We start from the raw sequence: 16,427 nt of genomic DNA, 5'->3' as shown, positions 1-16,427 counted from the left end.
CTCAGCGTTCAACACTATAGTACCCAGGTGGGGCCACACAAGGGTGTGTGCTCAGCCACCTCCTGTACTCCCTGTTCACCCATGACTGCGTGACGATGTACGCCTCCAACTCAATCATCAAGTTTGCAGAAGACAACAATAGTAGGCTTGACTACCAACAATGACGAGACGAGCCTACGGCAAGAAGCCAAGGCAGAAATATGCAGTCAGAGACCCACTAAAGAAGCACCGCCCACTCAAGATTCTGAGCCTGCCTGGCCTTACAAAGCCAAAGCCCCCGGATGGGTGAGCGTAACATAAAATACATTTGTCACAGCTGCTAATGAGAACCTTAACAACCTTGTGCCTAGCCGGTGGGAATTCCGGTGGGGTGCCACCACCCAGGTCGTGGTAGTGCTGGCAACACTAGCTGCAGTAACCCATGGGGAGGGGTCACACTTGGACAATCAGAGAGGGAGAAAATTATTGTGGCCCTGGTGGCACAAAATAATCAAAGGTCTGACTGCATAGAGATGCTTGTGGAAATGGTCACAACAGGGGACCAGCGTAGGTGTTTCAGGGGAAGGGAGTAACAAATTTGATTTGAATTTGTCACATACACGTGTTTAGCAGATGTTATTGCGGGTGTAGCGAAATCCTTGTGCTTCTAGTTCTGACAGTGCAGTAATATTTAACCATTTCACAACATACCGAATACACACAATGACTTCTCAGTGTATGGGTCACTCAGGTGGATGTCTAGGGTATATGGTCGGGGACCATTCCATCATGATAGGACAAAATGTATATCCCATATCGGCACAAAATGAAAAGCTCTCTGTCATATTGGTTTGCTTACTCTGTAAACAGTTCATGACAAGGTGTGACCATGCTTTTTTTTTGTTACCCAGCCACTGTATCAAATGCTAACTTTTTAGTATATGTGGTACAAATCCAATGCAAATTAATGCTACCTATATTAGAATTTTTGGGTCTTCATGTCCAAATCCATCCATGATTAACTCAAGTTAAGTAACTTAAATTAGTTGGAGGAACTGATACATTTGAATTGGTTAAAATGAGCTTTTCTAAACCCCTGCTCCGTGTGCCAATGCCTATATGTTTTAAGTGAAAAATTGAGAAAGAGGCAGCCAAGGTTAAATGACAGAATAAACCAACAGCACACAGGTGTCATCAGAAGAGGCTTTATTTAGGTGTGTGGTAACTGAGGCCAGAGTGAAGGGCCTCCCCATGGTTAAAAAGAACAGATCGACTCCCAAACCCTCAGCCCCAACCTCCTAAACAGGTGATAGGTGTAAGTAATATAATGTAGTGAAAATTCCATCTATCCTATCACAGGGCAAAGTGGAGGTATTACTACATTACCACCTATCCAATTACTCCAGATCTACACATTGCCTAAGGGTTAAGGGTGGGTTTGATACAACTGCTCTGATAACCTTGGGCCACATCTAATGACACATCTGAGTTTCAGGAGAGATGACTGTAAACACTGACTTCTGTACAAAAACAAAACCCCACGCGAGTCAAATTCCCCCCCCCACCCCACCCCGTCTCGCTTAAGAAAACAAAAAACAGAAGAAATATGCTGTACAATTCATCAATTCACCTCAACTACAGTAGCAGACTCCATTTCTGTCTCCATTTACACCCGTTCTCAGATTTACAAAAACAAATAAAATAATCTCCTTGCATCTTACATAAAATAGAGTCTCCATATTATTTAGCTATTTACACATAGAATATTTACATTACAGCTTTATTGTACAGGCATTGCCAGGCAGCCCTCCGCGAAGGTCGTGACCCAGGGATCCTGAGAGATTTGCAGGCAAACAAGTGTTGTCAGCGTCACTGGGTCCAGTTGTTTAACTCCATTTTCAACGAGAAAATTCATCAATCAGCATATTAGAAACTATGGTGCAGTACAAGTGGCCATGATGATGGTACCATGCCTATAAAATAAAACGGGCCTTGGTTCTTTTGTTGAGAGTTATGTGACAATAATGGCTTTGTTAAATTGCGATAAAAATCATACTGAACTATACTGAACATTTTGTACAATCACAAACAATTCTCATGCTGTATTTATTATCCTCATTGAAATGTACCCTGAGGTCAGGCAAAAGTGCTTGGTTGATACAAATATGTTGGCTGCCATCATCTGTACTGTACATAAAGAAGAGTTTGTCTTGTGATGGTGAACCTGAGGCCTCAGTCTGAACCCCCCCAAAGGGTGGGATTATCAAGAGCTGTCAATCAACAACTGACTCAGCCAATGAGAGATCTTTGATGTGGGGAGCCAATAAGCCCGCAGCACAAATGGGGTTCAGAGACTTTTCATTCCACCATCAGTCAGAATACCACATCTTCTTGTGACACGGTGGAAGCTTTTGTTCAGAGGTACAAACTCTGGGTTTATTTTATCCCAGAAGTACTAGTACAGGAGTATATTTTCTATTATCCAATTGTCGCTGACTCGTTGAGGGCTGCCACTGAGTGGTCGGTGGTAAGTGCCCATGTTGGCTGGAGGGGAGGGGTCAAGAGTTAGAGGTCACAGGGTTAGATTGTCTCACGTCCGAGTAGTTCACAGAGAAAAGGTGGGACAATAGCAGGAATACAGTCTGTCTGGGGGTCAAATGTCATAGAGACTTCAGTTCAACTGGTCTAGTAAAACAAAGCCGGCCTTTCCCCATTTGGGCTAACCATCCTGGTTTGGGTAAGTTCAGAAAGGTTCAGTTGGGGAAGGGGGTTTGGTGGCAGTGCAAACTGGACAGGCTTCACTTGGACGTGAAAGCAAAAGCATGACTTGGTGTTGGGGAAACAAAAACAAATCAAACAAAAGTCTACTATTCATTCATCCTCTGCACAAAATGGCTGTCCAATCTGCTACTCAAGTCAGTCCTGAAACCTCCTGCCCTCCTCATACATCAACATGCTCACAAAGTCACACGCACAAAGCTTCGAAGAAAAGAGTTCCAGTCATTTTTCTCAGCCGTTTCCAGCAGTCTGAGTATTGTACACAAAATCAGAGGTGGCTCGTGACAAGCAGACCGGGAAGGGTGTGGGAGGAAGCCAGGAAAACACAGAGCATAGCAAAGCTACAAAAATGGCTAGCTGATTCATCCAATCAGAGTTGAGGCCATTGAGGAGGGCAGAGTTGCAGTGGAGAAGGGGGGGGGGTGAGTATGGGCGATCTCCCTCTTTCTCGTCCCTCTTCTTACACTTTCTCTCACATGTCTTTGGGCTCCATCTTGCAGGACATTTCAAAGAGCAGGTTCTGATTGTCAATGACCTGCAGCTGGCGAATGTAGGCCTTGGTCTGGAGGTGAGAGGGGGAAGGCTCTGCATCCAAAGCTACGAGAGAGAGAGGTCAGTTCATTAGTTAAACATACCCCCAAACAAAACAATTTAAGCAGTAATCATATTTCACCACCTAGATCAGGGTCCCTCAACTGGCGTCCCGTCCCGCAGGTGGTTTTATTTGCCCCCCCAATTTTTTAGCACAAAAATATTTTTTTTTGTATAATTATTATTATTAGACATTAAAGTCTGTAAAAACACCAGGAAATAAGCTCCAAGTTATTAAAAAAAATTGAAACCTGTTCCCAAGTATTCCCACTCATAATAAAGAGGCACGTGATCGTATTCAATATAGGCAAGGTTTGAAATGATTATGTTTGGGATACTTTCGGTCAATTTGCAGTCTACAAATTATTTGTAATTATATTCCTGCCATCCGCAAAAAAAATATATAAAAATATATATATATATATATTTAAATCTAGTTGATGATCCCTGCGCTATATGGTAGTGTAACCCCCAGAGAAGCTGCTGTGGCGTGCAATGTCCTGATATCACCACCGGGCGGCGACAGATACCCCACTACTTCCACTTGACCTAACTAGAGGATCGCAGCAGCATCTGCTCACGACGAGCCCACACAATGCAGCAGGCAAAGAAACTGGTTTGATTCAGTTCTAACCAACAGCAAAACACTTTGTCAGGCAGGCTATCAATAGCCTCAACTTGTCATTTCCCATTCTGGGTGCAGCAAATCCTTCTTGGATGCATCGTTATCCTCCTCTGTGCCACCATCACAACAGCGATCTATAGGATAAGATGGCCATTTTACTACTGAGCCCAAAGGGCCATTTTGAAGCTGTTCCCTTTTTTTGGGGGGGGGTTCAATGGGTTTGTGAATGTGGTGTATGCCTGAATGTAGAGACTATACCTGTCAGAGAACACGGGGTTAAATGTGTGCTCTAGCTCGCTAAGCAGAAGTAACCTATACTTAATGGAATGAGATGACCATTGTCAAAGTCACTCAGGTAGAGAAAAAAAAAAAGAGATGGGGAGAAAGCTGGTGAAAAATAGAGGGATTGAAATGAGGGAGAGAGACCCCTGCGGTCATCCAACGAGGCACTTTGTGATACATTCCATGCAAGTCCATTAGGATACAGTGGTAATCTCAGACAATGTACCGCTGTAACTAAGCCCTGTAGGATTTATGCATCTAAGCCCAGATTCATTATAGCACTGTGTACCATATAATAGACATCTAAAAAAGGGTTTCAGCACTTCCTGCAACTGGTCTGAGGATCCCGAAGGAAGACGATGGAATATTCCAGAGTGAAAATAAACCCCATTTTGAGAAACCCAGAGTGAAAAGAAACCCCATTTTGTCCACTTTCAGGCAGAAGCTTTTCAACCTCAGGTTCTACCCACCACAGTTTACGTCAAGTCTTGTTTGTGTTCTTTATACAGCACAAAAGGAGCTTAAGCCTTGGAATTAACTTGTCATCTAATAGACAGAACTAGATCTGTAACTAGATCTAAAAGTAAAATGCAACAACAAAACCATTAACCCTGTCCTGGCTGAGGCAACATTATGCACTGATTAAGGTCACGGTATGCCGTGAAGCAGTGAGGCTTGGCTCTGGTCTCACGTCGCAAGTTTTAACGTCACGTACACAAGTACAGTGAAATGCCTTTCTTGTAAAGCTCCACACCCAACAACACTTTACTCCATATCAATGTAGCAGTACAAATAAGGTACAGTAGCTTATGGTTATTTTAGTGGTGTTCAACATGGTGTGGTGTTTGTCCATTAGCAAGTGCACTGTGTCAGGAGTGTTTACCATGAGGAGCATTCACATTTTTTTCTCCCAAATATCTAGACGTAGAGTATTTTTCTACATGTAACATGCTTGTACATGTGAAGAATCCTCAGCTGGTATAAAACCTCTACATGTTGTGTTGTATGTAGACGGGTCAAGTTGTTCACCCGCTGTGAAACCCTCTCTTTATGCCCCATGTCACTAAATACACAGCGATAAGAGGGTGGCGAAAGCCAACGTTCTACTGGGTTATCGAGTGTCTTTGCGTTACGAGTCTTATATCACCTCAGCAATCTCTTGTGTGTGTTGATCGGGGCACAGCGTTAGACTGGACGTGGGCCGGACGTCGCTGATCTTAGTGTGGCCGACAGCGTCGCGCTTTACTGAAACTAATGAGCGGAGTTAGCGCACGAGCGCCATACAAATGAATCGCACTGACGCTTGGGGATGCTGGCTCTTAAAAAAATAGTGGACCGGGCTGTGAGATGTGTTGTGTAACCGTGAGAGTGATATTGAGTGTTAAGCATGCTAGACGATGCGATACCAACATTCGCGAGTGTTTTAGCATGTGATGCTACGTGACAATAATGATATTGAGCATTTAACATGCTAGGCTGTGTGATAGCCATGTCGCAGCGTTTTGAGCTGTACCCAGTGCGGTGAATTTCATGTTAGTGGGCGTTTATGCAAACTAGGCCATGTAATGAATGATAATGTTAAAGTGTTAAACTCAACTTCGTGGAGTGTTTTAGCAAGGTGGTTTGTCAGACAGTAATATCATTCATTATGGGTGGAGAATGCCTGTGTGGGTGTGTAGTGGTCGCGAATGGCGGTTGTGTGATTGAACGGCCCCGAGGCCTGTGCTGTTCTAAACAGATGGCAGGGTGGAGCTCGGCTCCTTCAAGACTATTCTTAACAGACAGGTGTGCCTGTGGCCATTAACGCTTACCTAGTTGGGAGCTCCTGTATCGTCTGATGCTCCTCACCATCTCTGCAACTTTATGCTGGAAGAGAGAGGAGACGCGTGGAGTAATGTGTAGTAAGACAGTAGTCAGGGAAATGGGGAGGGGGGGGTAACTTTTTGTCCAGGGAATCACGCCGATTGTGCCGAATAGAAACAGACATGTATTTCTTTGGCTATTCTGTCAATGGCTGAATGTACACTCACCATCTTCTCAAAATTGACAAGCTCCCCATGAAACGACTTGCAGCTCTCGTGGAGGAAGGTCAGATCTGAGAGAGAGAGAGAAAAAGAAGAGACAGGGAGAGAGAAAGGTAAACACACAGTGAAGGCAGGGAACAGTTAAGTAATGGCTTGTGGACACCTGCCCCAGCAGCTGCCCTTGTCTACCGGTGCTTTAGCCCATAGACGGAGGACAGGTACGACCGAGAGGGAGACAAGCCAAAGAGTCACAATCCGTGATCCCTTCATAGGAACTGGAATTTGCGGGTGCTGGGTAAAAGGGGGGCATGTTTAATCGAGACGATACGCCCAGTCAGGAAGAATGTTCTGAATGCTGCTAGACCTGGGGGAGGGAGGGTGTTTGTGCGTGTGGTGGAGGGAGGGAGGGAGGTAGGGAGGTGAGGCGATACGCTAATGTGACCTCTTTCACCCCTGGACTAAAGATGCTAGGAGCTGAGCTTTAAGAGCTGCACACTGGACAGCAGGCACACCTTCTCTTTCCGAACACACACACAGATTAACTTTGCCAACCAACTCTCTATCACACACATAGCAAGCATATGGATCTTCCTCCCTCACTCCCCCACCATCACCCACACACACACAGAGAGAGAGAGAGAAAAGCCAGATGCATCTTACTCTTCAACATACACATGCCTGCTTGAACTGTTCAGTTATTTAAACCACAGAGATGAACGGACAAAGACTATCGTTCTGAACCAGCGAGTGTGGTACCAGGAAGCCCTCACTGAGCTGTCAGGTTACGCACAATAATACACTCCTGCTATAACATAACGTCCAATACCATTTTGAAAATGCTTCACCCTGCCACCCAGGTCAGAGTGAAATATCACTGAGGTTGTACTAGCATTTAAAAAGGTGCCACACCTAGAACTTCTCCCCTTTGTGGAAGCTAGGGTAATTGCAACAGCAATAGGCTGCATTCAAAACAAAATCTCCCAGTCTTCTCATTGAGCTTTAGTCTTTCACTTTTGGTTTTGGTCCAAACAGCTGTAAAAACTCTTTTTTTGTTATTGAAAATATATTTCACAGCGATTTAGTACAATGATTCGCTACAGTATTCAGTGATTGTTTTCTCAAACTGAAATTGAGTGAACGGTGTAGAATATTAGTAACCAGGACATGACGGAGCGATTTCTACATGGCCACTCGACCTGGTTTCCACTAGATAACACAGCCACAGCTTTCCCATTTTGTCAACAGATGCCGCTCCTACGGGAGAAATCAATAGACGAATATCACAACACGGGTGGGTAAGTTCTACTGTACAAAACAATCATTCCACTATTACTGCTGACATATTATGGACATTTTCAAATCCTATGGGTTGCACCATTTATAATTTTATTTATCTGTTATTTTAACCAGGTAAGTTGACTGAGAACACGTTCTCATTTACAGCAACGACCTGAGGAATAGTTATAGGGGAGAGGAGGGGGTGAATGAGCCAATCGTAAACTGGGGATGATTAGCTGACCGTGATGGTTTGAGGGCCAGATTGGGAACTTAGCCAGGACACCGGGGTTAACACCCCTACTCTTACAATAAGTGCCATGGGATCTTTAATGACCTCACAGAGTCAGGACACCCGTTTAACGTCCCATCCGAAAGACAGCACCCTACACAGGGTAGTGTCCCCATTCACTGCCCTGGGGCATTGGGATATTTTTTAGACCAGAGGAAAGAGTGCCTCCTACTGGCCCTCCAACACCACTTCCAGCAGCATCTGGTCTCCCATCCAGGGACTGACCAGGACCAAACCTGTTTAGCTTCAGAAGCAAGCCAGCAGTGACATGCTGGTGACCATTAAGAAACATTCAGCAATACATATAGCAATGCTTATGCAGTATGGTTGTTAAGCTGCTAGCCAGCAGATGTGTCCTACCCATAGAGAATGAGAGTACTCTAGTGCCCAAAAGCCTGTTTTAGCATGGGCAACACCATTCAGGACGTTCAGCCTTTTGTAGTCAACTGGGTGGGAGTGGGTTAAAGGGATAGTTCATGGATTGCTGTACCTTGTCCATAAACTGCTTACAGGCTAAAGAAACCAATGTGTTATTTCTTAATTTGGGTGAACTATCCCTTTTATGAAGGATCACATAATTCTATCTAGGTAATCAGGAGGGATTAGCTAATGAATTATACTTGTGCGCAAACATTTCATAACTGCAGGTGGCACTAAGCACCATTTCAGTTTGTTTACCAACTGATAAAAACAGTACAAGAAAATTGACAACTACAAAATGGAGATGTCCTCAATTGCGCTGCCCGTGTGCGCTCACAGACGCCACAATGGCGTCCTTTATCATTCTCTATGGTCCTATTATGAAAAAGTGGAAGCATCTGGCTGTGAAAGGAGTCGACCTGGTAGCCGTAGGAGTTGATTTTTTAAAAGTATGTACGTTGTCTTGTACGTTTGTCTTGTTTAAGTTCATGGTCCTCTGTAGCTCAGTTGGAAGAGCATGGTAATTGCAACACCGGGATAGTGGGTACGATCCCCGGGACCAGCCAAATGTTTTTTTTTAAATGTACGCACACATGACTAAGTCACTTCGGATAAAAATCCTCATTATTATTTCACATGAACATTTTAGTCATTTAGCAGACACTCTTCTCCAAAGCGACTTACGGTAAGTGAGTGGATAGTGTAACAAAAATATTTTTTAAAGTTGGTCCCCCATGGGAATCAAACCCACAACCCTGGTGCCATGCTCTACCAACAGAGCTACATTATTATATTACAGTACACCAAAACCATTCTGTGATTCTATTGGACCATTGGTGGAAAACAGCTGCATAAAAATACTACAACGTTAGATTGAATTGATCTTCAAATAAGGAAGAGACTTGAGAGCAGCCCTGTATAGGAAACTAGGAGCTGGCGTCATTCTTAACTTGACATTATATTGGAGCCTAGTATACGCAGCATTCAAATATAAAAACATTCCACACATGTTTTTGGTGTCTAAGTGACATTGACAAGAGAGCTTTTATACTCAATGTGTGTGTGTGTGAGAGAGAGAGAGAACGAGACAAGCACACACTTAAGTGTAATATACTACACATTAAGGAAATTGCACACACAGTATTATGGTGTAGAATGATGTAAGTGCATAACCAATCTATTATCACAGCGATGAATTACAGCTAGCCTATATAATAATGGGAGTGATATTTTGTTGATCCAATTCCTGAACAGATCCAATTCTTTGTTAATCTAAAAAAGATGAGATATCCCTTGCCTTGAAATGATTAGATTTGAAAGAGGAATGGAGAGAAAAGAAAGAGGGAAAAAAAGGAGTTGACACTCAAAGCAGGGTACATGGCAACGGTGGAGGGAGGTCAGGGTGGAAGGGCGTGGAGGGAGGGAGGTCAGGGTGGAAGGGGGTGGAGGGAGGTCAGGGTGGAAGGAGGTCAGGGTGGAGGGAGGTCAGGGTGGAAGGAGGTCAGGGTGGAAGGAGGTCAGGGTGGAAGGGGGTGGAGGGAGGTCAGGGTGGAAGGAGGTAGAGCTCATTATGGAGCAGATCACCTGTGGAGGTGTGTGCTCTCAAAGCAGAGAAATGAATGCCACCTGGTTATGTTGATAGACAGGGTCCCCCATGCTGAGTTAAAAGGGTGTGCGTGGGAGAGAAAGGAAATGAAAGGAAGAAGGAGAGAGAAAAACACGCTTTTCTTAGATAATGAGGGACTTCTGTTGTGAAGTTGGAGCGGTAGGTTATGAAGTGCCTCCATGCCGATGCGTGTGCCTCAAGCCTGTGTTCATGTGTGCGTGTGTATGCTGGATGTCTTTGTACGTCTGTATATGCAAGTGTAATGACTGAATGTACAGCCGTCTTAATTCACTCCTTAAGAGGATGTAGAAGTACGATACATGTAGACTCCAGCATCGGCCACATTTAACGAGTCACATACTCGTGTTGCCCAGCAGGGAGATAGCATGCTGAGCTCTGTGTGTGTGTGTACCAGGGTGGAGGTAGCCTGAGCACCATTCTCTTCAGCGAACCTTCCACTGCCATTCCAAATGTTCGTTAAAGAGACTGGTACCCAGGCTAGGGTTGAGGGAGATGGAGAGATTAACTATGGGTGTTAATTAGCAAGGCGGGGCTGAAAGGCTGCCTTCTAATCAGCATTGTGTGTGTGTGTGTGTGTGTGGGTGTGCACGTCTGAGAGATGTTATGAGCTCACATCTGGACAACATCTGGAGGGTAGAGTGAGTGTGTGTTTGAGGGGGGTTGTAGAGGTTTGTGCCCCTGTTTTCAGCACCACACACACACACACCGTGTAGCATTTCCTCAGCTATGGTGTGCGTGTGTGTCCATGGCCAGAGAGAGACCTTGAGGAGCGGCCCGGCGTCACTCATTTAGTCTGTGGTTTGAGCCAATGGCGGCCTGTGTGGATGGGGTGTGTTTTGTATTAGTAAAGATGCATCTTTGTGGCGATGAACATATGAATTTGGGTAGTGGAGAGAGAGAACTACAGTGTTTGTGTGAATTTACTTGCTGTGTGTATAGTGTACAGTGTGTGTGTGTGTGTGTGTCTGTCTGTGTGTGTCACCTTTGAGCAGCAGCGGTGTGAAGGGGATGAGAGGGGGCCTGAGGCTGCCCATCAGGTCTCTGTATGACTTGTGGTTCCTGGATGGATCCTGAAAAACAACAACGCGTTCACTCACTCACCCTTCACTAAATGTGCCTTTATAAATGAACCCGTAGCCACATACGGATTGGGGTCATTTACTTTTTGAGGTCAGAAGACCTATTTTATAATTGTTGACTGACAAATGGAACTGAGCTCAACCCTGATACACAGTAAGCCCATATTATAGGGGCTCCATCAACTGTCCCCTACGAGACCCCGAACAGCCACTCACCGCAATGCTCTCAAACTGCTGGAACTGCTTCCTGAACTTCCCAGGTAGGCCCTGCCACAAACAAATAGTCCCCAGAGTTATAAACAAATCCATACGCCCGTGTGTTTGCTGACGTGCATGTTGACTCTCTGCATAGAGGGGTATGTATGATAGAAGGTTGATGGCACCTTAACTGGGGGAGGACAGGCCTGTGGTAATGGCAGGAGTGGAATGGTATCAAATACATCATTCCATTTACTCCTTTCCAGCCATTATTTGCTGTCTCACCCTCAGAAGCCTCCACGTGTGTGTGTGTGTGTGTTTTGTGTGTGTGTGTTTTACCTCCCAGGTGAGGCGAAGGCGGCTGACTGCAGGGTTGTCCAACCCCAGAACAACAGCTAGGAAGGACAGCAGATCCTGCTGCTGCTTACACCTGGAGTACACACACACACGTTAGATAAGACTAGGCAATAACACACACTTCATCATAAACTAAAACGCCGTAAAACACACTGTTAGGAATGATCAAATAATAACACTACTTGGCACTATTTTAAACTATTATTGTGGCCACACACACACCATTAAAACGCATATCATCAATACAACACACCTAGGTGTAATACAATTCAATAGGTCACCCGGAACTCACAGAGCTGCGATCTTGATGAACTTGCGGAGGAGCTGCACCCTCTTGGGCAGCGACTGGCACTGCAGGATCTCGGTGGCGACCCAATGCTGCACCTCACTGCATCGCTGCAGTACCAGCTCAAGGTTGAGGGGGCGCCAGCGAGCCTGCTCGCCGTGGAACACATAGCACACAAACTCCACCTGGACATACCAATGAAGAAACGTACTATAAGTCTACCTCATCGAAAATGTAGGTAGACCACACACAGCATAATTCCTTATCATGGAGAACTTATTTTGCAATTATTTGGCAGAGGTTCCACCCAGTACTAACAGCTCCACCAATCACTGACCTCATGCACACAGCTAAAGAGCTCCCAGTCAAACACCACCAGCTGAGTGGCTACCTCCTCAGCACTCATGTCATGGAGTTTACTGTCGCCGGGTGACCAGTGGATCTCCTCAGGTAAGGGAAGCTAAGGAGAGAGAGAAAACAAAAAGTCTTACCAGAGAAGCTTTGGACTAAAGCACCTTCATTGTTTCATCTCCTTAGCATGTTTTTGATAACTTTATGAGCACAATAATGACTCAAATGTAAACAATGTTGTTTAGAGCTATCCAAAATGGCCACCAGCCAGGGCTTTTGTTTCTCCATTGTTAAGTGATGACTCGTGTTCTAGGACTCACCAGGCTCTCCAGCTCGGAGGGCTCGCAGGCAAACAGGTGAGTGTTGACTCCCAGGGTGGTGAAGACCGCCTCGTCGCTAGGCCGGAAAGCGGTCTTCTCTGAGAACACAGCACAAATGAGCCCACACATCAGCACACACGCAATGGATTAGTAGAGATTCCAGCAACACATAACAAGAAGCACACAGATACACGCCAGAACTTCAACAAACTATTTTCATCTCCTTAGAGTCAAAACACTTAGGCAGCTTAGCGCCAAGCAGTGGTGAGTAGTCATTTGTGGATTTAAATCTAAACCTCTTTGTGGATGTAAGCGTCGCTGTTCAAACAATCATGTCAAAGCTTGCATTGTCTGATTGGGTGTTTTGGTTGTGGCTGTTTTTTTCCCTGCAGAACGCCAATCAAAAGTAGGCATGGCGAGAAGTAATCGTAGGTTTAAAGTATACAGTATCTGTGTGTGGGTGGTCCTACCCCCGGCGGAGGTGACAGCCACCAGCAGCAGGTTGCCAGGTTGGGTTGGCTGGTCTTCGCTGTACTGCAGCTTCTCCCTGACTAGTGCCAGTATCTCCCCCACGCGGCACGACAGACGGCTGCGGATCGTCACGTACGAGTGGTCCGGCGTGTACACCCTGCAAAAGACTGTGCGCGCGCACACACACACACACACACACACACACACACACAGCCTTTTTAACTTCACCCACATGGCTTTGGTGTGTACAACATCTGTCCCATATCCTCATATCGGTTGGCCTATATCTGAATACCTTAGAAAGGAAAATACCACTCAAAAACAATCTTTGGCTATTTTTTGTTTCTTCTTCATTAGTCCACTGTTGATACAGTCCCAAAAATGTTTTGCATGTGAGAAATGACATTTTTCTTCCCCAAGATATAGAACTTTCAAAATACAGAAAGTATCACATTATGATTGATGTGTCTCACTCACTCTCATCTGAGCCCCGGAAGGCCTCTCTGGGCTGCAGACAGGCATCGATGCGACGGAAGTGGCGGAAAAGAGGGCGGACCTGCTTCTTCCGAATCTCCTTGTCCTCCTCTGAGCTGCTTAGGGAAACACAGTAGACGGTCTGTCAGTCTTTGCATCCTTTCAAAGCCAGCGAGTTTTTAAAATGGGTGTGACGGCTTGTGTGCCGCAGTGAGATGGGACCCACAAGGTCTGTATGTACCGTCGCCTGCAAGTAAGTAGATTGTAATTAATAGGGGCCAGAGTTCTTCCTTACAAGGTCAGGGGAAACTCCTAGCCCTGTTTATAGGGGGAGGCACCACAATGTGTTAGATAAGCCAGTGTGAGCTAGGAGGCTAAAGGAGAAACCAAGGCCATTAAAAACAACCGACAGTGGCTTTGCGAAAGTATTCACCCCCCTTGGCATTTTTTCTATTTTGTTGCCTTACAACCTGGAACTAAAATAGATTTTTCTGGGGGGGGGGGGGGGTTGTATCATTTGATTTACACAACATGCCTACCCTTTTGAAGATGCTAAATATTTTTATTGTGAAACAAACAAGAAATAAGACAACAAAAAAAAATAACTTGAGCGTGCATAACTATTAACCCCCCCCGAAGTCAGTACTTTGTAGAGCCACCTTTTGCAGCAATTACAGCTGCAAGTCTCTTGGGGTATGTCTCTATAAGCTTGGCACATCTAGTGACTGGGATTTTTGCCCATTCTTCAAGGCAAAGCTGCTACAGCTCCTTCAAGTTGGATGGGTTCCGCTGGTGTACAGCAATCTAAGTCATACAACAGATTCTCAATTGGATTGAGGTCTGGGCTTTGACTAGGCCATTCCAAGACATTTAAAATGTTTCCCGTTAAACCACTCGAGTGTTGCTTTAGCAGTATGCTTAGGGTCATTGTCCTACTGGAAGGTGAACCTCCGTCCCAAATCTCTGGAAGACAAACAGGTTTGCTTATTTCTTTCTTTAAGCATTTTTTTTTTCTGGCCACTCTTCCATAAACCCCAGCTCTGTGGAGTGTACGGCTTAAAGTGGTCCTATGGACAGATACTCCAATCTCAGCTGTGGAGCTTTACAGTTCCTTCAGGGTCATCTTTGGGCTCTTTGTTGCCTTGGATTAATGCCCTCCTTACCTGGTCTGTGAGTTTTATTGGGTGGCCCTCTCTTGGCAGGTTTGTTGTGATGTCATATTCTTTCCATTTTTTAAATAATGGATTTAAATGGTGCTCCGTGGGATGTTTAGCATTTTGGATATTTTTTTATAACCCAACCCTGATCTGTAGTTCTCCACAACTTTGTCCCTGACCTGTTTGGAGAGCTCCTTGCTCGGTGGTGTTGCAGACTCTGGGGCCTTTCAGAACAGGTGTATGTATACTGAGATCATGTGACAGATTTACATTTACATTTACGTCATTTAGCAGACGCTCTTATCCAGAGCGACTTACAAATTGGATCATGTGGCACTTAAATAAAGTCCACCTGTGTGCAATCTAACTGACTTACTATGTGACTTCTGAAGGTAATTGGTTGCACCAGATCTTATTTAGGGGCTTCATAGCAAAGGGGGTGAATACATACACACGCACCATTGTAACAGTTTATTTAATTTTTTTTCATTTCACTTCAACAATTCGGAGTATTTTGTGTATGTCAAATTACATGAAATCTAAATAATAATCCATTTAAATTACAGGTTGTAATGCAACAAAATAGGAGAAACGCCAAGGGGGATGAATACTTTTGCAAGGCACTGTATTACACTAATTAACAGTGATTGTTAAACTTGTGAGATAAAAGGCATTCAGACTAAACCAAGAGGAGTGACACAGCAACATCCAGTTGCAATGCCTTTCACAGCCCCAGAACACCAGAAAAGCTGTCCCTAGCAGACTGGTGCTAAAAGGCAAGACTGCGGGCTCGGTGTGTGTGTGTGTGCGCATCTGGCTGGCGTGGATGTGTGACTTACGGGCATTGGAGGATCTCGGTCCAGCGCTGAAGCTTCAGCACGTCTTCCACGAGCTCGGGGAACTGACTGAGTTCTTGGACTGCACACAGATATAGCTCCTGAGGCAGAGGAGAGACATTACATTCAGAGAGGGAGTGCACTTTGTGCCTCTCATCTGTGTGCTCGTTTGTGTCTACCAGCACTGTGTGGGCAGTTGCAGTTCGTCACAAGATCTGCTGCTAGACAGACTGCATCTCCTTTCTTTCTGGAATACTGTAGAGATCGAGAGGGAGAGAAATAAAGCGAGACAGAACACCAGAGAGACAGGTAGACGACAGTGGAGACAGAACAGAGCAGTGGAAGAAGCCAAGGGGTCTGTGTGAAAGAAACTGACAAGAGATGTGTTATTAAATGTGACTACAGAAGGAAAGGTAGAAGCGCCCCAAAAGCCACCTCACTTCCCAAGGTGTGCTCAGCTGAGTCAGTTCAGTCACCATGACAACCCCTGCGGCCCTAAAAAGAGTGCCGCCAGAATCAACACAGCTCCCACCCAGAGAGAACGCCACAGCACACGGCCTTGATGCCAGGCTGCTTGGATGGAAGAGCAGGTGTGTGTGTGTGCTTGTAGTGTGTGTTTAACACTGACAAGTCATTCGATCTCACACCATTGTCCTGCAGGATGGCTATTGTGTGTGTGTGTGGTGTATCTGTGCACACGTGTGTGTGTGTGTGTGTGTGTTGGACCAGTACCTTGGGGAAGCTGTTGGACCTCTCGCCTTCCTCCTGCAGCAGTTCTCTGTATGTGTCCAGGTAACGGAAGGCAACACTCAGCACAGCCTGCTTCCTCTCTGCCCCGTCCCAGCTGGGCCAGCCCTCCCCTGCCTTCCCCTCGACACCAAATCTGAACCAAGAGTCAAGGAGAAACGCCACAGAGACAGAGAGAATATCTACTGATGCCCGTCATTAGGAGATTGATATTGAAGCTGGAGAGAGCTATTTTCTAGTACATGTTTACTATACACA

The 16,427-nt window shown here is 45.3% G+C and overlaps 1 protein-coding gene across 2 annotated transcripts in view; it reads right to left on the bottom strand.

The window, feature by feature from the left end:
- Positions 1–1,170: 1,170 nt before the first annotated feature.
- LOC115104073 (rap guanine nucleotide exchange factor-like 1) overlaps positions 1,171–16,427 on the bottom strand; it is a 35,765-nt gene continuing 20,508 nt past the window's right edge. The window contains exons 3-15 of one of the 2 annotated variants that reach the window (XM_029625250.2): positions 16,155–16,305; positions 15,426–15,523; positions 13,433–13,548; positions 12,955–13,122; positions 12,485–12,582; positions 12,151–12,273; positions 11,820–11,998; positions 11,510–11,600; positions 11,189–11,239; positions 10,876–10,963; positions 6,286–6,350; positions 6,067–6,121; positions 1,171–3,354 (exon numbers count right to left, since the gene is read on the bottom strand). In XM_029625250.2, coding sequence (XP_029481110.1) covers positions 3,230–3,354; positions 6,067–6,121; positions 6,286–6,350; positions 10,876–10,963; positions 11,189–11,239; positions 11,510–11,600; positions 11,820–11,998; positions 12,151–12,273; positions 12,485–12,582; positions 12,955–13,122; positions 13,433–13,548; positions 15,426–15,523; positions 16,155–16,305 — 1,408 coding nt within the window. In that variant the 3' untranslated portion in view covers positions 1,171–3,229. The remainder of the gene's footprint in view (positions 3,355–6,066; positions 6,122–6,285; positions 6,351–10,875; positions 10,964–11,188; positions 11,240–11,509; positions 11,601–11,819; positions 11,999–12,150; positions 12,274–12,484; positions 12,583–12,954; positions 13,123–13,432; positions 13,549–15,425; positions 15,524–16,154; positions 16,306–16,427) is intronic. The other variant, XM_029625251.2, reaches the window with a different exon arrangement.

This window comes from Oncorhynchus nerka, linkage group LG21 (assembly GCF_034236695.1).
Source record: "Oncorhynchus nerka isolate Pitt River linkage group LG21, Oner_Uvic_2.0, whole genome shotgun sequence".
NCBI classification, from domain to species: Eukaryota; Metazoa; Chordata; class Actinopteri; order Salmoniformes; family Salmonidae; genus Oncorhynchus; species Oncorhynchus nerka.
This window is presented reverse-complemented; position numbering and strand designations above follow the sequence as displayed.